Source organism: Nomascus leucogenys, chromosome 2 (assembly GCF_006542625.1).
Source record: "Nomascus leucogenys isolate Asia chromosome 2, Asia_NLE_v1, whole genome shotgun sequence".
NCBI lineage: Eukaryota > Metazoa > Chordata > Mammalia > Primates > Hylobatidae > Nomascus > Nomascus leucogenys.
In genome coordinates this window covers 47,514,383-47,534,595 of record NC_044382.1, presented here as the reverse complement: position 1 = coordinate 47,534,595, position 20,213 = coordinate 47,514,383, and the positions used below count along the sequence as shown (strand labels likewise).

Sequence of the window (20,213 nt, the reverse complement as noted above, 5' to 3'; positions counted from 1 at the left end):
AACAGGTTCCATAAGAATTCACTACTAAAAAGCAAGAGGACAATTAGAAAAAAGACCGTAACGAGAATGTGTATTTCTAGTTGCATCTGACTTGAACTAATATATTTGGGGCAAGCTGTAAAGTATAAGAATAGGTATAAAACATGTCAGATTAAAATTACTAAAAGAACTTTATTTTTAAGATTCAGTGTTAGTGATCTGTTACATTATGAGAACAGTCCAGGGTAATAAGATTACTATCTACCTTTGAAGGCCTACTCTATGGAGCACTGTCAGGGAATGCAGAAATGAAAAAGCCTCTGGTATGCCTTCAGGGTCTAATAAAATCTACTGTCCTATCTTTTTTGTTGTCGTCGTCGTTTTTGAGACAGAGCCTCGCTCTGTTGCCCAGGCTGCAGTGCAGTGACGTGGAGTGGAGTTTGCTCACTGCAACCTCTGCCTCCCAGGTTCAAGTGATTCTTGTGGCTTAGCCTCCTGAGTAGCTGGGATTACAGGTGTTCGCCACCAAGCCCAGCTGACTTTTTGTATTTTTTTGAGATGGAGTCTTGCTCTTGTTGCCCAAGCTGGAGTGCAATGGTCTTGGCTCACTGCAACCTCTGCCTCCTGGGTTTAAGAGATTCTCCTGCCTCAGCCTCCAGACTAGCTGGGATTACAGGCGCCTGTCACCACACCCAGCTAATTTTTGTATTTTTAGCAGAGACGGGGTTTCACCATGTTTGCCAGGCTGGTTTCAAACACCTGACCTCAGGTGATCCGCCCACCTTGGCCTCCTAAAGTGCTGGGATTACAGGTGTGAGCCACCATGCCCGGCGATTTTTTGTATTTTTAGTAGAGACAAGGTTTCCCTATGTGGGCCAGGCTGGACTCACTCAATCTGCTGACCTCAAGTGATCCGCCCACCTCAGCCTCCCAAAATGCTGGGATTACAGGCATGAGCCACCATGCCTGTCCTCAATTCTTAAACTTTGCCTCAGTCTAAAGAGAGCATTTATAAAATCAAGTGTGTGAAAACCATAGTCGTCTAATGTGGAGTTTTAAAAGACCTGTCTTTTTGAGAGAAACAATGTGGGTTCACATTTAGGTTCCGGAAGATCTCAAAGAGTTCCAGACCACAGATATTCCGGTGCATCACAGTAACTTCTGGGCTGTTCTCGGCTGCCTTTGTAGCGCTTCTGTTCTCGATAGCTACGCAGGGCCAGCACCGTGCTGGCGCCGTACATGATCACGAGAAGACAAGCAAAGGTGGCTGCTGCTCCGTCGGTGCCTGCCAGCTGGCAGTTCATCCAGGTGAGACCCTTGCGGGCATAGAGCCTCTCTCTTGTTTTGCAAGTGTCGGTGCTATTGATCTGCAGAGCCACGTGGAGGTAAACACCAATGCCTGTGCAGTAGCCCGCAGCCGCTAGGAGGCTGAAGGAGGCCTCCGTGAGGAGCCACTTCCCTGACAACATTGTTAGACTCTTGGCTCCTTGGAGTAAAACGCCCATGGTGAGGACCCCCAGTCCCAGAGAAACAGCCACGCCACCGTATATCAGGGGCGACCGGAGGATCGTGTACTGCTGGTCCAGCTGCCGAACCTGCTCTAGCTCAGTGCCCTCGAACGGTGAGTAGTAGTTGTTCCCAAAGCCACCGCCACTGGAAAAGCTGGCACTGAATCCGGCAAGGACAAAGTAGGAGGCCACGATGCATATGAGAACCATCCCATTCAAGACCACCTCCACTATCTGCACCACACCTAGGAGAAGAGAGATTCGGGCTTTAACACTGACATTACTCACCCAGGCCAAGCCAGAGACACACCACAGGCCACCTGATTTTAAGGACGTGGTCGATTCAATGTCAACATTTTTTTGTTTTGTTTTTGAGACAGGGTGTCACTCTGTCATCCAGGCTGGAGTGCAATGGTGTGATCTTGGCTCACTGCAACCTCCACCTCCTGGCTTCAAGCGATTCTCCTGCCTCAGTCTCCTGAGTAGCTGGAACTACAGGCACGCGCCACCCTGCCTGGCTAATTTTTTGTATTTTCAATAGAGATGGGGTTTCACCATGTTGGCCAGGCTGGCCTCGAACTCCTGACCTCAAGTGATCCACCTGCCTTGGCCTCCCAAAGTCCTGGGATTACAGGCGTAAGCCACCTCAACCAGCCTCAACATCAGTATATTTAATTTGCTTTTCGTTTTTGTTTTGTTTTGTTTTCAATCTACGTTTGAAAAATCAAAGTACAACTCTGAAAACAAAAACGTGGACATAAATATTCATTGTAGCTTTATTTATAATAGCCAAATATTGGAAACAACCCCAATGTCCTTCAATGGGTGACTCTGGTTACACAAATGGGTACGCCCATACCATGGACTACCCTACTCAGCGATAGAAAGGGATGAACTCCTAGGCTGGGTGCAGTGGTTCACGCCTGTAATCTCAGCACTTTGGGAGGCCAAGGCAGGCAGATCACCTGAGGTCAGAAGTTGGAGACAAGCCTGACAAACATGGTGAAACCCCATCTCTACTAAAAATACAAAAATTAGCCAGGTGTGGCAGCACGTGCCTGTAGTTCTAGCTACCCCGGAGGCTGAGGCAGGAGAATTGCTTGAACCCAGGAGGCAGAGGTTTCAGTGAGCCGAGATCATGCCACTGCACTCAGTCTGGGTGACAAAGTGAGACTCCGTCTCAAAAAAAAAAAAAAAAAAAGGAATGAACTCCTGATACATGCAACAACTTGAATGGATCTCAAGCGAATTATGATGAGTGAAAAAGAACCAGTCTTGGCTGGGCACAATGGCTCATGCCTGTAATCCCAGCACTTTGGGAGGCTGAGGCAGGCAGATCACCTGAGGTCAGGAGTTCATGACCAGCCTAGCCAACATGGTGAAACCCCAGCTCTACTAAAAATACAAAAGTACCCAGGTGTGGTGGCAGGCGCCTGTAATCCCACCCACTTGGAAGGCTGAGGCATGAGAATTACTTGAACCCGGAAGGCGGAGGTTGCAATGAGCCGAGATCGCACCATTGTATTCTAGCCTGGGCGACAAGGGCAAAACTCTTGTCTCCAAAAAAAAAAAAAGAACCAGTCTCAAAAAGTTACATACCGTGTGATTTCATGTATGTAACAGTCTCAAAAGGACAAAATTATAGAGAAGCCCAGATTGGTGATCAACAGGGGACAGGAATGAGTAGGGATGGGGGAGGGAGGAAGAAGATGGATGTGACTATGAAGAGTTAGCACAGGGATGTCCAGGATAAGTGAACAGTTCTGGATTGCATCGTGGTGCCACTCACACAAATCTGCACATGAGATAAAACGGCTTAGAACTACAAACACATACAAATGTGTGCAGGTAAAAGGGGGAAACCTAAATGAGCTCTGTAGATTGCTACTTTCCTGGTCTTGATATTGTACTAGTTATGCAACATATTATCATTGGAGAAAACTGGGTTAAGGGTACACAGGAGTACTCTGCATTGTTTTTGTGACTTCTTGCAAATCTATATTTCAAAATGAAAAGTTTCTAAAAAACTGAAATGACATAAGGTATAAACTGAGAAATTTCACTCATATCCAGTCTCTTCAATATTGCCAACCACTTTCATTGATTTCTAATATAATTGTCCAGTGTTCCTTTATGCAAATAAAAAGCACATTTAAATCTGCATTTCATTCCCTTCCCAGCATTTTTCCACAAAAGTAAGTGTATCACGTACACTGTTCTGCATTTTGATTTTTTCATTTACTATATCCTCCAGATGTTTTCAGATCAGTTCCTACAAGAGGAGCCACATTTTGTTAAGTGGCCTTCGACTTCGTAGTATGGATCGATTCGTCTATTCAACCAGGACCTTACTGATAGATATTTGGACTGAAAGGAACCCACAAATGGCACGAGGCAGAGGAAGCCAACAGGCCAACAGACTGAAGATATTCTTGTCCAAGGTCAGCTTTTATTTGTTACTGACAGAGGCCCCAAATCCTTCTTAGGTGTCCTTCTGGGAGAGGGTCTCCTGCCATTCCCGTGGCATTCAGGGATGAGCATGAAGAGAAAAACAAATGAACCGAGAGCAGGACCACCAGGTTCAAGTCCCCGTTTTTTACTGCCTTGCCAAGCCATTCAGTCCTTCTAAGCCTCAGACAATATGACAAATGAAGCTAAGTCTGCCAATCTTCACCCACAGGGATGTGGGGAGGCTCCAATGAAAGCAACTGTGTGATACTGTGGGAAGTTAACAACAACAAAAAAAGCAAGTATGTGAAAATACTCTAAAAATAAAATAGTATACAAACGGATGGTGACGCTACTCGGTAATGTTTCCAAAATGGAAGGGGATTGGTGAGAAACGTAAGAAAGAATGGGATAAATTTAAGAAGAGTGTGCTTGCCCAGAAATTAGGACAACCCTCTAACACACTAGGGGGTACCATGATGTTTATAATCAGGGCAGTGAAAGACTCTAAAGTACTTAGGCAACAGCTACTCAGCTTGCTAATCCTATCTCCTGCTGGGCCCACACAAATTCCTAGCGGTCCACAGGGACATGGCAGTTGAGGGCTCTGATAGTTGAGAAGTTACATTCCTCTAATTTAAAACTGAAAATAACATCAGACTAAAACTGCCCACTCATCACTCAGGCACAGTAAGCTACTGGTTTACACTCTCCCTACAGCAGAGCAAGCGAATTGACCCAGACATCATTCTAATTCATGGGGGTTAGTGGACCCAACACCTTTCTCTCCCTTGGTTTTCCTTCTGCATGGACATTAATATTTCACCCCTTGAAGGGAAACAGAAATACTCTACTGAAAATACAAAAGAGTGGGACGTTTTCCTCTGGGACGGATTCACAACCCAGGCAGCATCTATCTGTTAGGCTACAATGGAATAAATCTAGATCTTGTCAACCACCTGTTGACTGCGCCAATTGACAGGAATAATGGTCTTCTGCTAGGTCCAATGATATTGGGACTGTTGAAGGAATATGGCCAGGGAATATTATCCCAGGTTCCAGCCAGGGTTGGCCTGGCTTACCTATCAATATCAAGCAGGCTCAAGTATTTCCAAGCATGCTGTTAGTGCAGAAAGACACAGGGGGCAGGGGAAGGGGAAAAGGGTGGCGAGCAGAGCTAGCAGTTTATTTCTATGGTGGGATGGGACAAGTCTCCGGAAAGACAGCAGAGGGTTTGGTAGAGGGAAGCAGAGATCCTGAAACGACATGAGATCTTTGTTGTAAATAACGTCTTTCTGGGTCTGGCGCGGTGGCTCATGCCTATAATCCCAGCACTTTGGGAGGCTGAGGTCGGTGGATCACTTGAGCCCAGGAGTTCGAGATGAGCCTGGGCAACATGGTGAAACCCCATCTCTACTAAAAATAAACAAATTAGCCAGGCACAGTGGCATGGGCCTGTAGTTCCAGTGACTCGGGAGGCTAAGGTGGGAGGACAGCTTAAGCCTGGGAGGCAGAGGTTGCAGTAAGCCGAGATCCCGCCACTGCACTCCAGCCTGGGCGACAGAGCCAGATCCTGTCTCAAAAATCAGAAACAACAAAAAAAAGAAGTATTTATGGTTGAGGCTGTTTTTGTGGCTGATCATGTAATAATCTGCTTAACTATATATCCATACCTGCCTTTGAACTTTAAATGTGGTCCTGAAAAAAACTGAGGAGAGCAAGTCAACTTTTTTACTTTTTATTTTTCTAAAATTAATACATGTGCAGTCAAGCCATGCATAAATGAAAAGTCCCCTTCTCTTCAAAAGCAAAACTGTTAATACTTTCTGATGTTATTCTTCAAGAAATTTTCCAATCATATACAAGCATGTATATATATATATTTCCTTTTCTAAACTCAAATGGAACTCACCTTTTAAATGTGACAAATTATCTGTATTTAAGAGAATATTATAAATGTATTGTAAAGAGGACATCAATTCCAAATTAAAATTCTTTGGATTTTTTATTGGATTCACATAAAGCAAAAAACTTATTCACTTGGACCGAGAATATATTGTAATGTTCCATAAGTCATAATTTAATGTGCATTAAGAACCCATGAAGTTGTCTGGCCAAAAGTAACACTCTTCTGTTGGGAAAGATTTTACATCCTTTTATTCCAGATGGATCCTGAATTCTAGATGTTGGGTTTAATGCTTCACACAATGGCACATTTAGAAGAGGTACAAAACACTTATTGAGCTTTCAGGGCCACTGCAAGGGGCTTGCAGAATAGCCTCTTTGCAACCCAGATAATTAATCTGATTCCTCTTTCCTCAGCCCACGCCTACCTCCAACTTCAATTTTACAGGAGTAGTTTCCTAAGAGTCCCCACTCCCTCCATTTGCAGAATTAAGGAAGTGGAAGGACTGGAGAGTTCAGTGTGGAAAAACGTGTGGGCTAATCTGCTTGAGACAGCTGTGTTTTAGAAAAATTCAGGCTGAAGTGTGGTCTCATGTCTATGTGGCTCTCCATGAACTTTTTTTTTTTTTTTTGGTATTTTGGCAATACGGTCCCGGTCTGTTGCTCAGGCTAGAGTGCAGTGGCACAATCATAGCACACTGCAAACTTGAACTCCTGGGTTCAAGCAATCCTCCTACCTCAGCCTCCCAAAGCTCTGGGATTACAGGTGTGAGCCACTGTGCCCAGGAACTTTGAAGATAAAGTTCATCAAATTCTCTTGGTGACCTCCCTTTACTGAATGAAGAAGTGCACTCTGTTGTAGTACATGCCTTTTCCTTGTGGCTCTTGGGCTCCAGTTTTTTTGCTTTTTTTTTTTGAGACGGAGTCTCGCTGTGTCGCCTGGGCTGGAGTGCAGTGGCGGGATCTCGGCTCACTGCAATCTCCGCCTCCCGGATTCAAGCGATTCACCTGCCTCAGCCTCCCAAGTAGCTGGGATTACAGGTGCCCACCACCACACCTGGCTAATTTTTTTTGTATTATTAGAGATGGGGGCTCACCATGTTGGTCAAGCTGGTCTCAAACTCCTGACCTCAAGTGATCCACCCACCTCAGCCTCCCAAAGTGCTGGGGTTACAGGTGTGAGCCACCGAGGCAAGCCATTTTTTTGCTTTTTGAAAAAAAATTTTGGTTGGTCCCTCACTCACAGAGGACTCCAGAAGCCAGGGTCTGTTGCATCCATGAACACTACTCCATGCGACTGGGGCTCCGCCCACCACACCAACGCTGGCTAGCTGCTTTTCCAGCATTGGAAAGTTCCACAACAAGGGATTCTTGGGAAAGACAGTGGCTCAGAGTACCTTCCACCACCACTTGCATCTGGCAGAACGTTTTAGAAACCCTTAAAATTCAAACATTTCTGCTGGCTTTTCTTTTAGTTTCCTGACTTTTCGGTAACCCTTTATGGCCAGGACAGCCCCCAGGGCAAAGACCACAATGCCCAGGCCAGCAAAGATTCCAGCTCCTATATCTGCCCCGTGGAAACTGCAGCCGAAACCGTTGTAGCCTTTGCTTTGGTACAGCGCCTGCCTCTCTTTACACACAGGAGAGCCATAGGCAGCAGAGAGGTAGTGGAAGTAGAAGTACAAGGCCGGGATGTACCCCCCCGCGATGAGCACGTTCAACAAGCCTTCGGTCACCAGTAACAGCGGACAATGCCATGGGACCCGCAGGACACCCATGGCAACGAAGAGGCAGCAGAGGGCTGTGAGGGCTCCACTGCAGGCCATTGCCACAGTGACCATGGGCAGCTTTAGCTGGTAGAACTGGACATCCAGCTGCTGGGCCTTCTCCCCGTCAGCACCATCAAAGCCACTGTAAGCCCCTCCGAACTGGTAGTAGTAAATGCCCCCCAAACTGGTGATGCCCGTGTAGCCCCCTGTGGAACTGTAAGACACAGAGCTGCAGGCCAGGATCAGCAAGTTCAGGAGAGCCTCCAGCATTTGGCAGCAGGCTGCAAAAAAAGGGTGTTACCATTTTTGAGTGATGCTGTTTGGCACCAGGAGACTCTTCCACCTGAGGCCCACCTTCGGCGCAAGGCTCAGACCCCTGTAGGCTTCTGCCCCTGTGGAACACCCCAGGCCAAAGCAGCGCTATTAAAACCAGAGGGCAGTAGGGAACTGTGGTCTCCAGAAATGGTGCCAGAAATACTATGGACTCAGAGGGGTGACACTCAAAAGAGCAAAGCAGTGTGCCCTGAGAGTGGGGCAGGAGGATGATGGGAGAGATCAGGCCAGTGAGCAGAAACAAAGCCATCCTGGATAAAAGGGTAAGAACATTCCACCCCCCACCACCAAAAAGATGAAACAAGGCCGGGTGAGGTGGCTCACGCCTGTAATCCCAGCACATTGGGAAGCCAAGGTGGGAGGATTGCTTGAGCCCAGGAGTTTGAGACTAACCTGGGCAACATAGTGATACTCCATCTCTAATTAAAAAAAAAAAAAAAAAAAGAAATAGGAAAAAATTAAGTTAATTAAACCTTTAATGCTTACCAAATTAAAAAAATTGTTTTATTGTTCTTAGACTTTAACTCATAAGTATGTCTTAAAGTTTAATGCTGTTTTATTTAGTTCCCTAAAGAGTGTATCTGGGCTGTGATATTTTCCCAGAGCTGGATTCTTCCCCGGCCCTTGGCTTCTTTATCTCTTGGAGAAGGAAAACTGGCTGCTTTCCTTAAAATCAACCTTAGTGAAATATAACTTATATGCAACAAAAAGACCCATATTAAGCATACAGCTTGATGAGTTTTGACAAATGTATGTACCATGTAACCATAATCAAGACACAGAACATTCTCATTACCCTAGAAATTTCCTTAGTGACGCCTTGTAGTCAATCCCTCACTTTCCTTGTCAGCAAACCACTGATCTGCCCTCTCTCATTAGAAACTAGTTCTGCCTTTTCTGGAATATCATGTAAATGGAATAATACAGTTATGTGCTTTTGTGTGTGTGGCTTCTTTTGCTCAACATCATATAAGCTGGGTGCTTCTGAGCTGGAAATTGTACATGCTGCCAACGTCAGCCTGTCAACATCCCACCTGATGTTTGATAACCAGATTTTATGCCTGGTTCCAGTTGGTCTATTCATGAAACCACAGCTACACATTGTCTAACTGAAATGGTGATGCTCTCTCAAGTGTGATCTTTACACTGTATAATTTTCCCCCAGAATGCAAACAACATTATTGTTTTCTTTCTTTTTTCTTTTACAGACAGGGTCTCACTCTGTCACCATTTTATTTATGAAAGTTATACGGCCAGGCGTGGTGGCTCACGCCTATAATCCTAGCACTTTGGGAGGCCAAGGCGGGCGGATCACGAGGTCAGGAGTTCAAGACCAGCCTGGCCAACATGGTGAAACTCTGTCTCTACTAAAAATACAACAATTAGCTGGGCGTGGTGGCACATGCTACCTCCCAGCCACTCGGGAGGCTGAGGCAGGAGAATTGCTTGAACTGGGACCCGGGAGGCAGAGGTTGCAGTGAGCCGAGATCATGCCACTGCACTCCAGCCTGGGCTACAGAGCAAGACTGTCTCAAAAAAAAAAAAAAAAAAAAAAAAAGAAAGACAGTTATACTTACTTATAACAACAACAAAAAAAGAAAATGTAGACTTAAGAAAACATGCAATGTAACAATTGCCTATAATACAACCAATTTAAAAAAATCACTGTGAATATTATATTTTTTCCTGAACTTTATTTGTATATTCATAATTTTTGTTGTTTGCTCTCAATGAGAACACAGTCCTCTGGAGATCTTACTGTACTTCTCTGAAGCTCAGGAGCTGTTGACAGAATTACAGGCTGTGAGGTTGTGCCAATATCTGCAACTAGAGTAATGATCCTTGTACCTGCATCGCCTAGAGCCCTTTCCTCAAAGTTCCTATAATCCTATGATCATATGCATCTTTGGAATTATCCTGAGATTACATTTTCAGGTATGAGCTCCATGAGTTCTCTCCCTTAGGCTGGAACGTTTTCTCCCTTAGTCATAGTAAACCAAGAAATATTTCTCACCAAATCATGTGAACTGTAAGCTCTCACCCAGACAAACCAGATTTTCTTCATTGCTGGCAAGGCCAAGACCGCTAGAACGGGAACCTGGGGATGCCATATTTGGGGTGGATACCTGATAGGCTGGAAGTGTTTTTCAGACTGTGGGTCCTAAAGAAGTATGGTTTTTAAAAAATGATTTTGTTTTTAATGAACGGGATAGAAAATATCAGAGTACTTGGTATATAATAGGGTCAGTATGGTTTCACATTTTTGTTTCTGTGTGTGTGTGAACTTGGTCTTAATGTAAAAAATATATATATTTAACAACCTTATGAATATATTATGTGTGTGTATATATATATACATATATATTATTATTATTATTATTATTTTTTTTTTGAGACGTAGTTTCACTCTTGTTGCCCAGGCTGGAGTGCAATGGAGCAATCTCAGCTCACTACAACCTCCGCCTCCCGGGTTCAAGTGATTCTCCTGCCTCAGCCTCCCAAGTAGCTGTGATTACAGGCATGCGCCACCACCCCAGCCAATTTTATATTTTTAGTAGAGATGGGGTTTCTCCATGTTGGTCAGGCTGGTCTTGAACTCCCGACCTCAGGTGATCTGCCCGCCTTGGCCTCCCAAAGTGCTAGGATTACAGGTGTGAGCCACCGTGCCCAGCCTTATTATTTTTAAAATTTTTTAAATTTTTAATTTTTTTGAGATGGAGTGTCACTCTGTCACCCAGGCTGGAGTGCAGTGATGTGATCTCTGCTCACTGCAACCTCCTCCTCCCAGGTTCAAGCAATTCTCCTCCTCAGGCCAGGCTGGTCTTGAACCCCTGACCTCAAGTGATCCACCCACCTTGACCTCCCAGAGTGCTGGGATTACAGGCGTGAGCCACTACGCCAGCCTTTTTTCCTTTTTTTTTTTTTTTTTAAATAGAGATGGGGTATTGCTATGTTGCCCAAGTTGGTCTCAAACTCCTGGGCTCAAGTGATCCTCCCTCCTGGGCCTTCCAAAGTGCTGAAATTACAGGCGTGAGCCACTGTGCCTGGCCTCAGTCAATAAAGTTTAAAAGCCATTGATCAAGTGTTGGGCGTCAGATCTTCAAGGAGAACAGGTGCTGCAACTTGGCTGCCCACGCCAGGTTATTTTCCCTCTCTTAATTCAGCTGCCTCGCCAGAAGATCCCTCCTCTGACAGCTGGCAGCTCATAGCCAGTTCCACCTACAGGCCTCTGCACTTCCACCTGGAGTCTGAAGGCTGCAAACATGGCTGCTTGCCTTTGCAAACCCAGGGCATGTTTAAGGAGAGGCACAGGAAATCTAGCAGCACTTTTGAGACGTTCCTTCTTTTTTTTTTTTTTTTTTAAAAGAAAACAAGAACCTCACAAGTACAGAAATGAAAATGCTAGGAACCCACAAGGGAATCTGCTTGAATTTTTGCTTCACCAGCTCAGACCATCCCTTCCAGAACCACCAGTGACAGTAAATGATCAAACACCCTGCAAAACGGCTCACCTCTCCCAGTGCACAAGTATTTGCATTTATGGCATTCCAGGAGTCCTTCCGCCTCTGACTGGTAATATTCCACCTCCTCTCGTCCAAGCCTGGGGGTGGAGGGCAGATATCTCCCTGAAGGGGGTTCACTATAACCAAAAAGCATACACGTCATTAGGGGGTCTCTCATTCAATAGCGTTCAGGATTAGAACTCTTGACTCCTCATGCTGGGCCCAAACATTAGCAGAACAGAAATATAATTTGTCCCGGTATTTTAAACTCCAGAGAATTCTCTGGTTTAGTGGCCCCATGGGACATCCAAATACTTGGCCCAGCTCCGCTAACCACGTGACAGATGCTGTGGTACCACTGAGCACCACCTTTGATGGTTTGTCTGCCCTTGGGAGCTGTCTCACCATGTAGCTGTGAGCTGTCTTCCTGTGAGTGCAAGTTCTCAGTTCAGCATGCACCAGGCCTCTTCAAAACCAGTTTGCATTCACATGACTCTGATGCCCATGCAGGCATTCTCTTCCTCCCTTTGTTACTTTGGAAAGTGCCAAGTCAGCACATGGGCGCTGCAGACCACGGATTTTGACATCATCACATCATTTCTTCCTCTGCCAGCCCTAGCATTTTCTGTCCCTTCTCTCCTTGCTTTATGCAGCACATCCTGGACTTTGTTCAAGATTCAACAGGGAGCTGCATTCTACTTGCCAGGCTCCCACAGTCTTTCTAGAACATCATGTCTCTCTTAGGTTTGAAATTTTTAAAACTTTTAGCATGCACAGGAGGCCCCTGTTCATCTCTCTACACTCACAACCTCATGCTCACAGACCCAGCCATACTGAACTACCCCCTTACCCTCAAAAGATGACGGCTTTTCCATGCCTCTGGGTTACTACAGAAGCTATTTTTCTCCTTGGGACACCTTTCCTCTTCCTCCCCAGTCTTCCTTTCTTTTTTTTTGAGATGGAGTCTCACTCTGTCACCCAGGCTGGAGTGCAGTGTCGAGATCTCAGCTCACTGCAACCTCTGCCTCCCGGGTTCAAGCAGTCCTCCCACCTCAGCCTCCCGAGTAGCTGAGATTACAGGCGTGTGCCACCGCGCTCGGCTAATTTTTTTGTATGTTTAGTAGAGATGGGGTTTCCCAATGTTGGCCAGGCTGGTCTCGAACTCCTAACCTCCAATGATCCGCCCGCTTCGGCCTCCCAAAGTGCTGGGATTACAGGCGTGAGCCACCGCGTCTGGCTCGGACAGTGGTTTTTAAAGAAACCTAAAAATGCAGCTCTGAATTTTCCCAGGTCCTGCAGTTGCAAGTGCAATGGGCTTTAGTCAGGGAAACAACAGCCGTTTCCCTGGGCGCAGCTTTGACTGTATCTGGGCGCACCCTTTGTTATGCTAGTTGGTTTTAGATAATGTAACATAAACTCAGGATAGGAGCTTTCCCGCTGTGTGGACATAGCAGGGAGAGAGACTGGGCTCAGCCTCCAAGTCCCTGGGAGAGGGGAGCCTGACTCCTCCCTAGAGAAGAGGCCAGGTGTCAAAAACCAGAAGCAGTCGTCACCTCGGACCTGTCTCCTGTTGGAGCCGGCAGGCGAGATACCCCATCTGCTCACAGTTCACCCTGTGGTGCACATTATCTGCGCATTCAATGGATTGAAAAAAACACCAGGTCCCTAGGAGGGGGTGTGGGGATCAGGTCCCCTCTTGTCTTTCCTTCCACCTCCACCCTCCCCTAGCTCACAGAGTCTTCCAGTACATCCTGAACCTTTCTCCTTACAAGGGGCCTATGGGAATTCTGTGCAAGGCAGAGATGGCAAAGTTTTTTCATTAGGAGGGTGCGGTCTCAAGCAGCCGTGGGATTCGAATGACGCTGCCTAGAGAGACCTCACTGGCAAAAGGGAAAACAAACCTGTACCCTTCAGTGGGGGAATTTTATGTAGACTTTGTTCTTTGGTTAAAAATGTAGCGTCTCCCACTGTCTTTTTTTTTTTTTTTTTTTTTTTTTTTTTTTCTGAGTCGAGTCTCCCTTTGTCGCCCAGGCTGGAGTGCAGTGGTGCGATCTCGGCTGACTGCAAACTCCGCCTCCCGGGTTCAAGCGATTCTCCCGCCTCAGCCTCCCAATTAGCTGGGATTACAGGCATCCGCCATCACGCCTGGCCTCAGGTGATCCGCCCGCCTCGGCCTCCCAAAGTGTTGGGATTACAGGCATGAGCCACCGCGCCGGCCCACCTGTTTTTGAAGGCATGTATTCCTGGGAGGGGTAACACATTAAACTATTAACTCTTCATTGGGCTTCCCAAGTGGGCGGCCCGGCCACAGGGAAGGGGACTTTGGAGTCGGGAAGGGCTGGCTCTGGAACACGGGGCAAGGGTCTGAACCCCAAGGCGCAGTCCTGTGACCATGCGGGGCGGGCCGGGGAGGAGCCTGGGGTGAACCCCACCCGCCTGTTCTCCTCCCACCCCTCCCTCTCGGGTCCCGGGGCCTCTCTCTTCTCCAGGTCCTCCAGCTCAGCCACTGCTCACAGGGGCGGTTTTTGCTTTGTTAATTGGGTTCAGGCCACGAGAAGGGGGAAACCTAAAGTTTTCCTTCCCTGCCAGGTCGCCTCTGAGAGCGCAGAAGGGAGAAACGGCATTTGTTCCTTTAAACGGGCTCCTAGGACAAGAACCCGGGGACGCCAGGGCCTCGCAGGCCGGCCTGGGCCCCAGGTGTCCCCGGCGCGGAGGTCGCAGCGCCCTGGCCCCTCTCACCTTTCGGGTCTGCGGCGCCCGGGGTCCCCCTTCCTCTGCGGCTGCGGCGGCTCCGGGGCTTCCCAGGGTGCGGGCCCAGGAGGCGCGGCTGCGTCCCAGGTCGGTCCCCGAGCTCCGTCCCGCGTCCGGCTTTGGCGCGGCTTTTCCCAAACTCCGTGTTCACCTGCGCGAGGGCGCGCGTCCCTGTGTGTGTCCCGGCGGGGGCCTCGGTCCGGGTCTCTCTCCCTCTCTCTCTCCCTCTCCCGGTCCCGGTTCCGGTCGCGGTTCCGGTCCCTCTCCTGGTCTCTCTCCGGGTCCCGGTCCCTGTCCCTTCGCCGGTTCCCGTCGCTGCTTCGCTCCCTGCGCGGGTCCCCGGGTCGGTCCCGCGGTCGATCGTGGGTGCGGTCTCGGTCTGGGTGGGGGCGCCGTCCCGGGTCCCGCTCTCTCGGCCGGGTCCGGGGCTCGCGAGCCCCCGACGGATCTTCCATGGCCCGGTTCCGTGTCCCCGCCCGGGAGCGACCCGAGGGCAACAACCAACAAGTTTCCTGGGCAGGTGGCCAAGCCCGGGGGCGGGGCGGGCACGTACCTGTGCGCGTGCGCGCTAGTCCGGGAGCGCACCTGAGCACGGGCGCCGTCAGGGGGCGCCCTGAGCGCGTCTGGGGCCCGGGCGGGAGGGGTGCCTGTGTGCTGGGTGGGGGCCGGGGTGCTGCTGCTGGAAACCCGGGCGGGGCGACCCACAGCCGCGGCTTTCTGCCCCGAAGTAACCCCTTGGTGACCCCACAAGGTGGGCGGCCTAAGGGAGCCAACTGTGGCCACCTCCTCTGGCTCAACTTACACAGCAACTTGGATTTACCTTCCCAGAGGTACCCATCCTCTCACTCACTCAGCCAAACACTTTCATTCACCCATCCACCCACTACCCGCTCATCCACTCACTCACCCATCCACCCACTCACCCACCCATCCACCCACTCACCCACCCATCCACCATCCATCCACCCATCCACCCACTCACCCGCCCGTCCAACCATCCACCCATCCATCCACCCATTCAACGACTCACCCATCCATCCACCCATCTATCCACCTATCCACCTACTCACCTACCCACCCAACCATCCACCCATCCATCCACCTACCCACCCACTCACCCACCTATCCACCACCCATCTACCATCCACCCACTCACCCACTCACTCACCCGGCCATCCATCCACCCACTCACTCACCCATTCACCCACTCACCCACCCATCCACTCTCACCCACCCATCCACCATCCATCCACCCACCCATTCACTCATCCACCCATCCACCCACCCATCCACCATTCATCCACCCACCCACTCACCCACCCATCTACCAACTCACCCATCCATCCACCCATTTATCCACCCACTCACCCATCCAGCCACCCACCCACTCATCCACCCATCCACCATTCATCCACTCACCCATCCATCTGGCCACTAACCTACCCACACATCCACCCAGTCACCCACCTTCCACTCCTCCCTCCACCCATCCACTGTCCCTCTTTCTCCCTTCTCCTGTTTCCCTTATAACACCTATGTTGTATGTTGTAAGGGGCTTGCAGCCAGTTCATCTATCACAATAGTCCTGGGCTTACAAATAGCCCTGTTTTTTAAAATGGGGACTTACACAAAATTGGCAGCTTTTAATTCTGCCAAGTAAGGATATTACAAAATATATACAATTGCCATCTGGTAATTAATTCTTTCAGCAAGTATGTATGAGCACCTGCTTTAGCAGGTACTGGAGATATAGTGGAAACTTTGCTTGCAGGATGATTGCATTCTAGTGTGTCAGGAAAAGGGAAAACCGGTAGTAAACAAAGAAGACAGTGTCTAAAGTTTAATGGGCAGGTTAGGTTTCCTCATATAGACCTGGGAAGATGTTGTTTGAATTGTGTTCTGGATGACAAGAAGGCTGAGAAAATGTCCCAGAAAGAGAAGGTTGAGAAACACAGGAGCTGGACAAGGAGGTCCCTGGGAGTAGAGTTGGTGGGCATGAAATGAGGCTGGAGAAATGGACCAGGCAGATGGTGTAGATGACAGTGTGCATTTTTTTCTTTTTTTATTATTAATTTTTTTTTGCACACAAAAACATTTTCTAAAAATACATTCAAACAAAAAGATGCATATCAAACATATTAGGAAGGTTGCACATGGGAAGACGGGGAATAGAAATGGGGGTGGGAATTAAAGAAAATAAATGAGAGAGGGACTTTGTATGGATCAATGATAATAACTCAATCCTCTATTTGACAAAGAAGAAGGAGAAGGAAGAGGAAGAAAAAGAAAGTGGGATACAGGATCAGAAAGGGAGGAAAATAGAAAAAATTAGAGTATGACTCCAGGGTAGACCTGTTTTGTTGTCGCTGGGTTGGTTGGTTGGTTTGTCTGTTGTATTTTTCATGTTTCGCCATGTTGGCCAGGCTGGTCTCAAACTCCCAGCCTCAAGCGATCAACCCACCTCGGCCTCCCAGAGTGCTGGGACTACAGGCGTGAGCCACCACGTCCAGCCCCCACATTGCTTCTGGCCTCTGTGGTAGACCTCCCAGACGGGGCGGTCGGGCAGAGGCGCTCCCCACATCCCAGACGGGGCGGCCGGGCAGAGGCGCTCCTCACTTCCCAGATGGGGCGGCTGGGCAGAGACGCTCCTCACTTCCCAGACGGGGTGGCAGCCGGGCAGAGGGGCTCCTCAGTTCCCGGACTGGGCGGCCGGGCAGAGGCGCTCCTCACATCCCAGACGATGGGCGACCGGGCAGAGGCGCTCCTCACATCCCAGACGATGGGCGACCGGGCAGAGGCGCTCCTCACATCCCAGACGATGGGCGACCGGGCAGAGGCGCTCCTCACATCCCAGACGTTGGGCGGCCGGGCAGAGGCGCTCCTCACATCCCAGACGGGGCGGCCGGGCAGAGGCGCTCCTCACATCCCAGACGATGGGCAGCCAGGCAGAGACGCTCCCCACCTCCCAGACGGCCACCGGCGGCCGGGCAGAGGCTGCAATCCCAGCACCCTGGGAAGCCAAGGCAGGCGGCTGGGAGGCGGAGGCTGCAGCGAGCCAAGACCACGCCACTGCACTCCAGCCCCGGCAACACCGAGCACCGAGTGAGCAGGACTTCGTCTGCAGTCCCAGCACCTCGGGAGGCCGAGGCGGGCAGACCACTCGAGGTCAGGAGCTGGAGAGCAGCCTGGCCAACATGGCGAAACCGCGCCTCCAGCCAAAGGAGGAAAAGCAGGCAGGGGTGGTGGCACGTGCCGGCAATCCCAGGCAGCCCGCAGGCCGGGGCAGGAGAGTCCCGGGGGCCGGAAGTAGGGAGTCTGCAGCGAGCCGACTATACTCCAGCCTGGGCCACCGAGGGAAGAAAAGGAAAGAAAGAAAGAAAGAGAAAAGAAAGAAAGAAGAAAGAAAAGAGAAAGAAAGAAAGAAAGAAAGAAAGAAAGAAAGAAAGAAAGAAAGAAAGAAAGAAAGAAAGAAAAAGAAAGAGAGAGAAAGAAAGGAAAGGAAGGAAGGAAGGAAGGACAGTGTGCATTTTTATTCTAAACAGTGGAGGAACATTGAAGATTTTGAGGAGGAGAGTAACCTTTTCTGATTGATATTTTTGAAAGACCACTCTGGCTTCTGTGAGGAGGGTGGATGATGGGGGCCCAGAGTAGAGGGAAGAGATGAGTTACAAAACTGCTGCTGAAGGAGTCCAGGTGAGGGTGATAGTGGCCATGGAGAAAGTGACAAGTTGACAGATCCAGGTTGTAGTTTTGGGGAAGAATTTACAGTATGGATCGGATGTGGGGAAATGAGGGGAAGGGAGGAGTGACCAGGTGAATGGTGGGGTTTTTTACTGAGACGGGGGAGACTGGACAGAACCAGATTTGAGGGGAAATTAGAGACTTCCATTTTGGACATGCTAAATTTGAGATGGCTATAATTCATCCAAGTGTAGATGTCTAGCTGCAGTTGAATGTATGAGTCTGAAATATGGGGAGAGGGTTGGGCTGGAGATGCTCCGTGGGAGTAGAGAAAGAAGGAAAGAATGGAGAAGAGGCTTTGGGCGGAGCCCCCAGGGAATTCTTAACTTTTAGAGCTAAGACTCAAGAGGATTAAGAAGTGATGAGTAAGTAGAAGGAAAACGAAGAGGGTGGGGGTGACCAGACATCAACTTCCAACCCACAGAAGTGCTACTGTGAGCCCTGAAGCCTTTCTTCCCAGAGTGGAGAGGATGGGGCCAAATTCTTCCACAAATCTTTATTGAGCAAAGCCCTGTTCTGAGCCCGGGACATTATGGATGCAGAGGAAGCCTGGTGAACAAGCAGACACAGGATGGTTTGTGTAACAGCATAGCCCTTCCTCTCTTAGACCTTTGCTGTTGAACTCTGCAGACCTCTTTCAGAATAAACAAACCCTCAAACCAGCTTGCCTTTTAGTTTCGTTTCTCTTTGTTTTGTGTCTTTATACACAAATTATTATCATTTTGCCACATTTGTTCCATCTCTCTATATATGGATGTAAACTTAAAAAAATGAAACATTTGTGCTAAATTCCAGACACATGGCTCTTCCCCTAAATACTTCAACATGTTTTTCCAAAGAATAACTTCCTCCTACACAGCCACATTGCAGTGACCGCAATCCAGAAATTTAGCATTGATATAATATTATCGAATATATACTCTATAACCCAATTCTTTTATTATCCCAATAATGTCCTTTATATGTACCCCCTCCGCACTTAAAATCCAAGGATTCAATTAAGGATTATTCATGATATGTGAATAATGCATTGTCACATCATCATCATCATGTCTGTTTAGGCTCCCTTAAGTCTCCTTCAATCTATAACAGTTTCCCAACATTTTTTTTCTCTTTCACAGCATTGACTTTTTTTTTTTTTTTTTTTTGAGACAGAGTCTCGCTCTGTTGCCAGGCTGGAGTGCAGTGGTGCCATCTCATCTCACTGCAAACTCTGTCTCCTAGGTTCAAGCTATTCTCTGCCTCAGCCTCCCGAGTAGCTGGGATTACAGGCATGTGCCACCACGCCTGGCTAATTTGTGTATTTTTAGTAGAGATGGGGTTTCACCATGTTGGCCAGGCTGGTCTCGGACTCTGGGCTCAAGTGATCTGCCTACCTTTGCCTCCCAAAGTGCTGGGATTATAGGCATGAACCACTGTGCCAGGCCCTCAACTTCTCTTTTAATTATAAATTTTATCTTTAATTCAATTCTTTCTTCTCATATTTTACTGTAAGCAGTCAAGAGAAACCATGCCGTACCTTCAACACTTGCTTAGAGACTTCTTCTGCCAAATAGCCTATTTCATTGCTTGCAAGTTTTACCTTCCACAAAACACTATGACATGAACACAATTCAGCCAAGTTCTTTGCCACTCTGTAACAAGGATGGCCTTTCCTCCAGTTTCTGATAACATGTTTCTCACTGCTGTCTGAGAGCTCGTCAGAATGGCCTTGATGGTCTATATTTCCTTGCACATCCTGATCATGATTGCTTAGGTAATCTCTTTTATTTATTATTTTCTTTCCGAGACACAGTCTTGCTCTGTCACCAAGGCTGGAGTGCAGTGGTGCGATCTTGGCTCATTGCAACCTCTGCCTCCTGGGTTCAAGCAATTCTCCTGCCTCAGGCTCCTGAGTAGCTGGGATTACAGATATGTGCCACCACAGCTGGCTAATTTTTGTATTTTTAGTAGAGACAAGGTTTCACCATGTTGGCCAGGCTGGTCTTGAACTCCTGACCTGATGATCCGCTGGCCTCTGCCTCCCAAAGTGCTGAGATTACAAGTGTGAGCCACTGTGCCGGCCTGCTTACGTAATCTCTAAGAAGGTTGAGGTCTCTACAGCTCTCCTCTCCTTCTCATCCCTCACCAGAACTTCCCTTTACAGTATGTTTATGGCAATATAGGATTTTTCTAGTGTGCTATTCCAAACTCTTCTAACCTCTGGCCATTACCTAGTTCCAAAGCTGCTCCCACGTTTTCTGGTATTTGTTACAGCAGCACCCCACTTCTCCTAC

General features: G+C 48.4%; 1 protein-coding gene across 3 annotated transcripts; it reads right to left on the bottom strand.

Annotated features, from left to right (window-relative positions):
• Positions 1 to 151: 151 nt before the first annotated feature.
• Positions 152 to 14,691, bottom strand: MARVELD3 (MARVEL domain containing 3). Of its 3 annotated transcripts, none has more exons than XM_012505034.2 (3): positions 14,185 to 14,691; positions 11,455 to 11,582; positions 152 to 1,732 (listed from the first exon to the last, which is right to left on the bottom strand). In XM_012505034.2, the coding sequence occupies exons 1-3, from the start codon at positions 14,649 to 14,651 to the stop codon at positions 1,095 to 1,097; spliced, it is 1,233 nt and encodes a 410-aa protein (XP_012360488.2). In that variant the 5' UTR covers positions 14,652 to 14,691; the 3' UTR covers positions 152 to 1,094. The 3 variants fall into 3 exon arrangements, with proteins under 3 accessions (XP_012360488.2, XP_030685531.1, XP_030685528.1); XM_030829671.1 differs by having other exon boundaries at positions 14,348 to 14,691; XM_030829668.1 differs by lacking the exon at positions 152 to 1,732 and adding an exon at positions 6,746 to 7,890 and having other exon boundaries at positions 14,185 to 14,689.
• Positions 14,692 to 20,213: the final 5,522 nt, after the last annotated feature.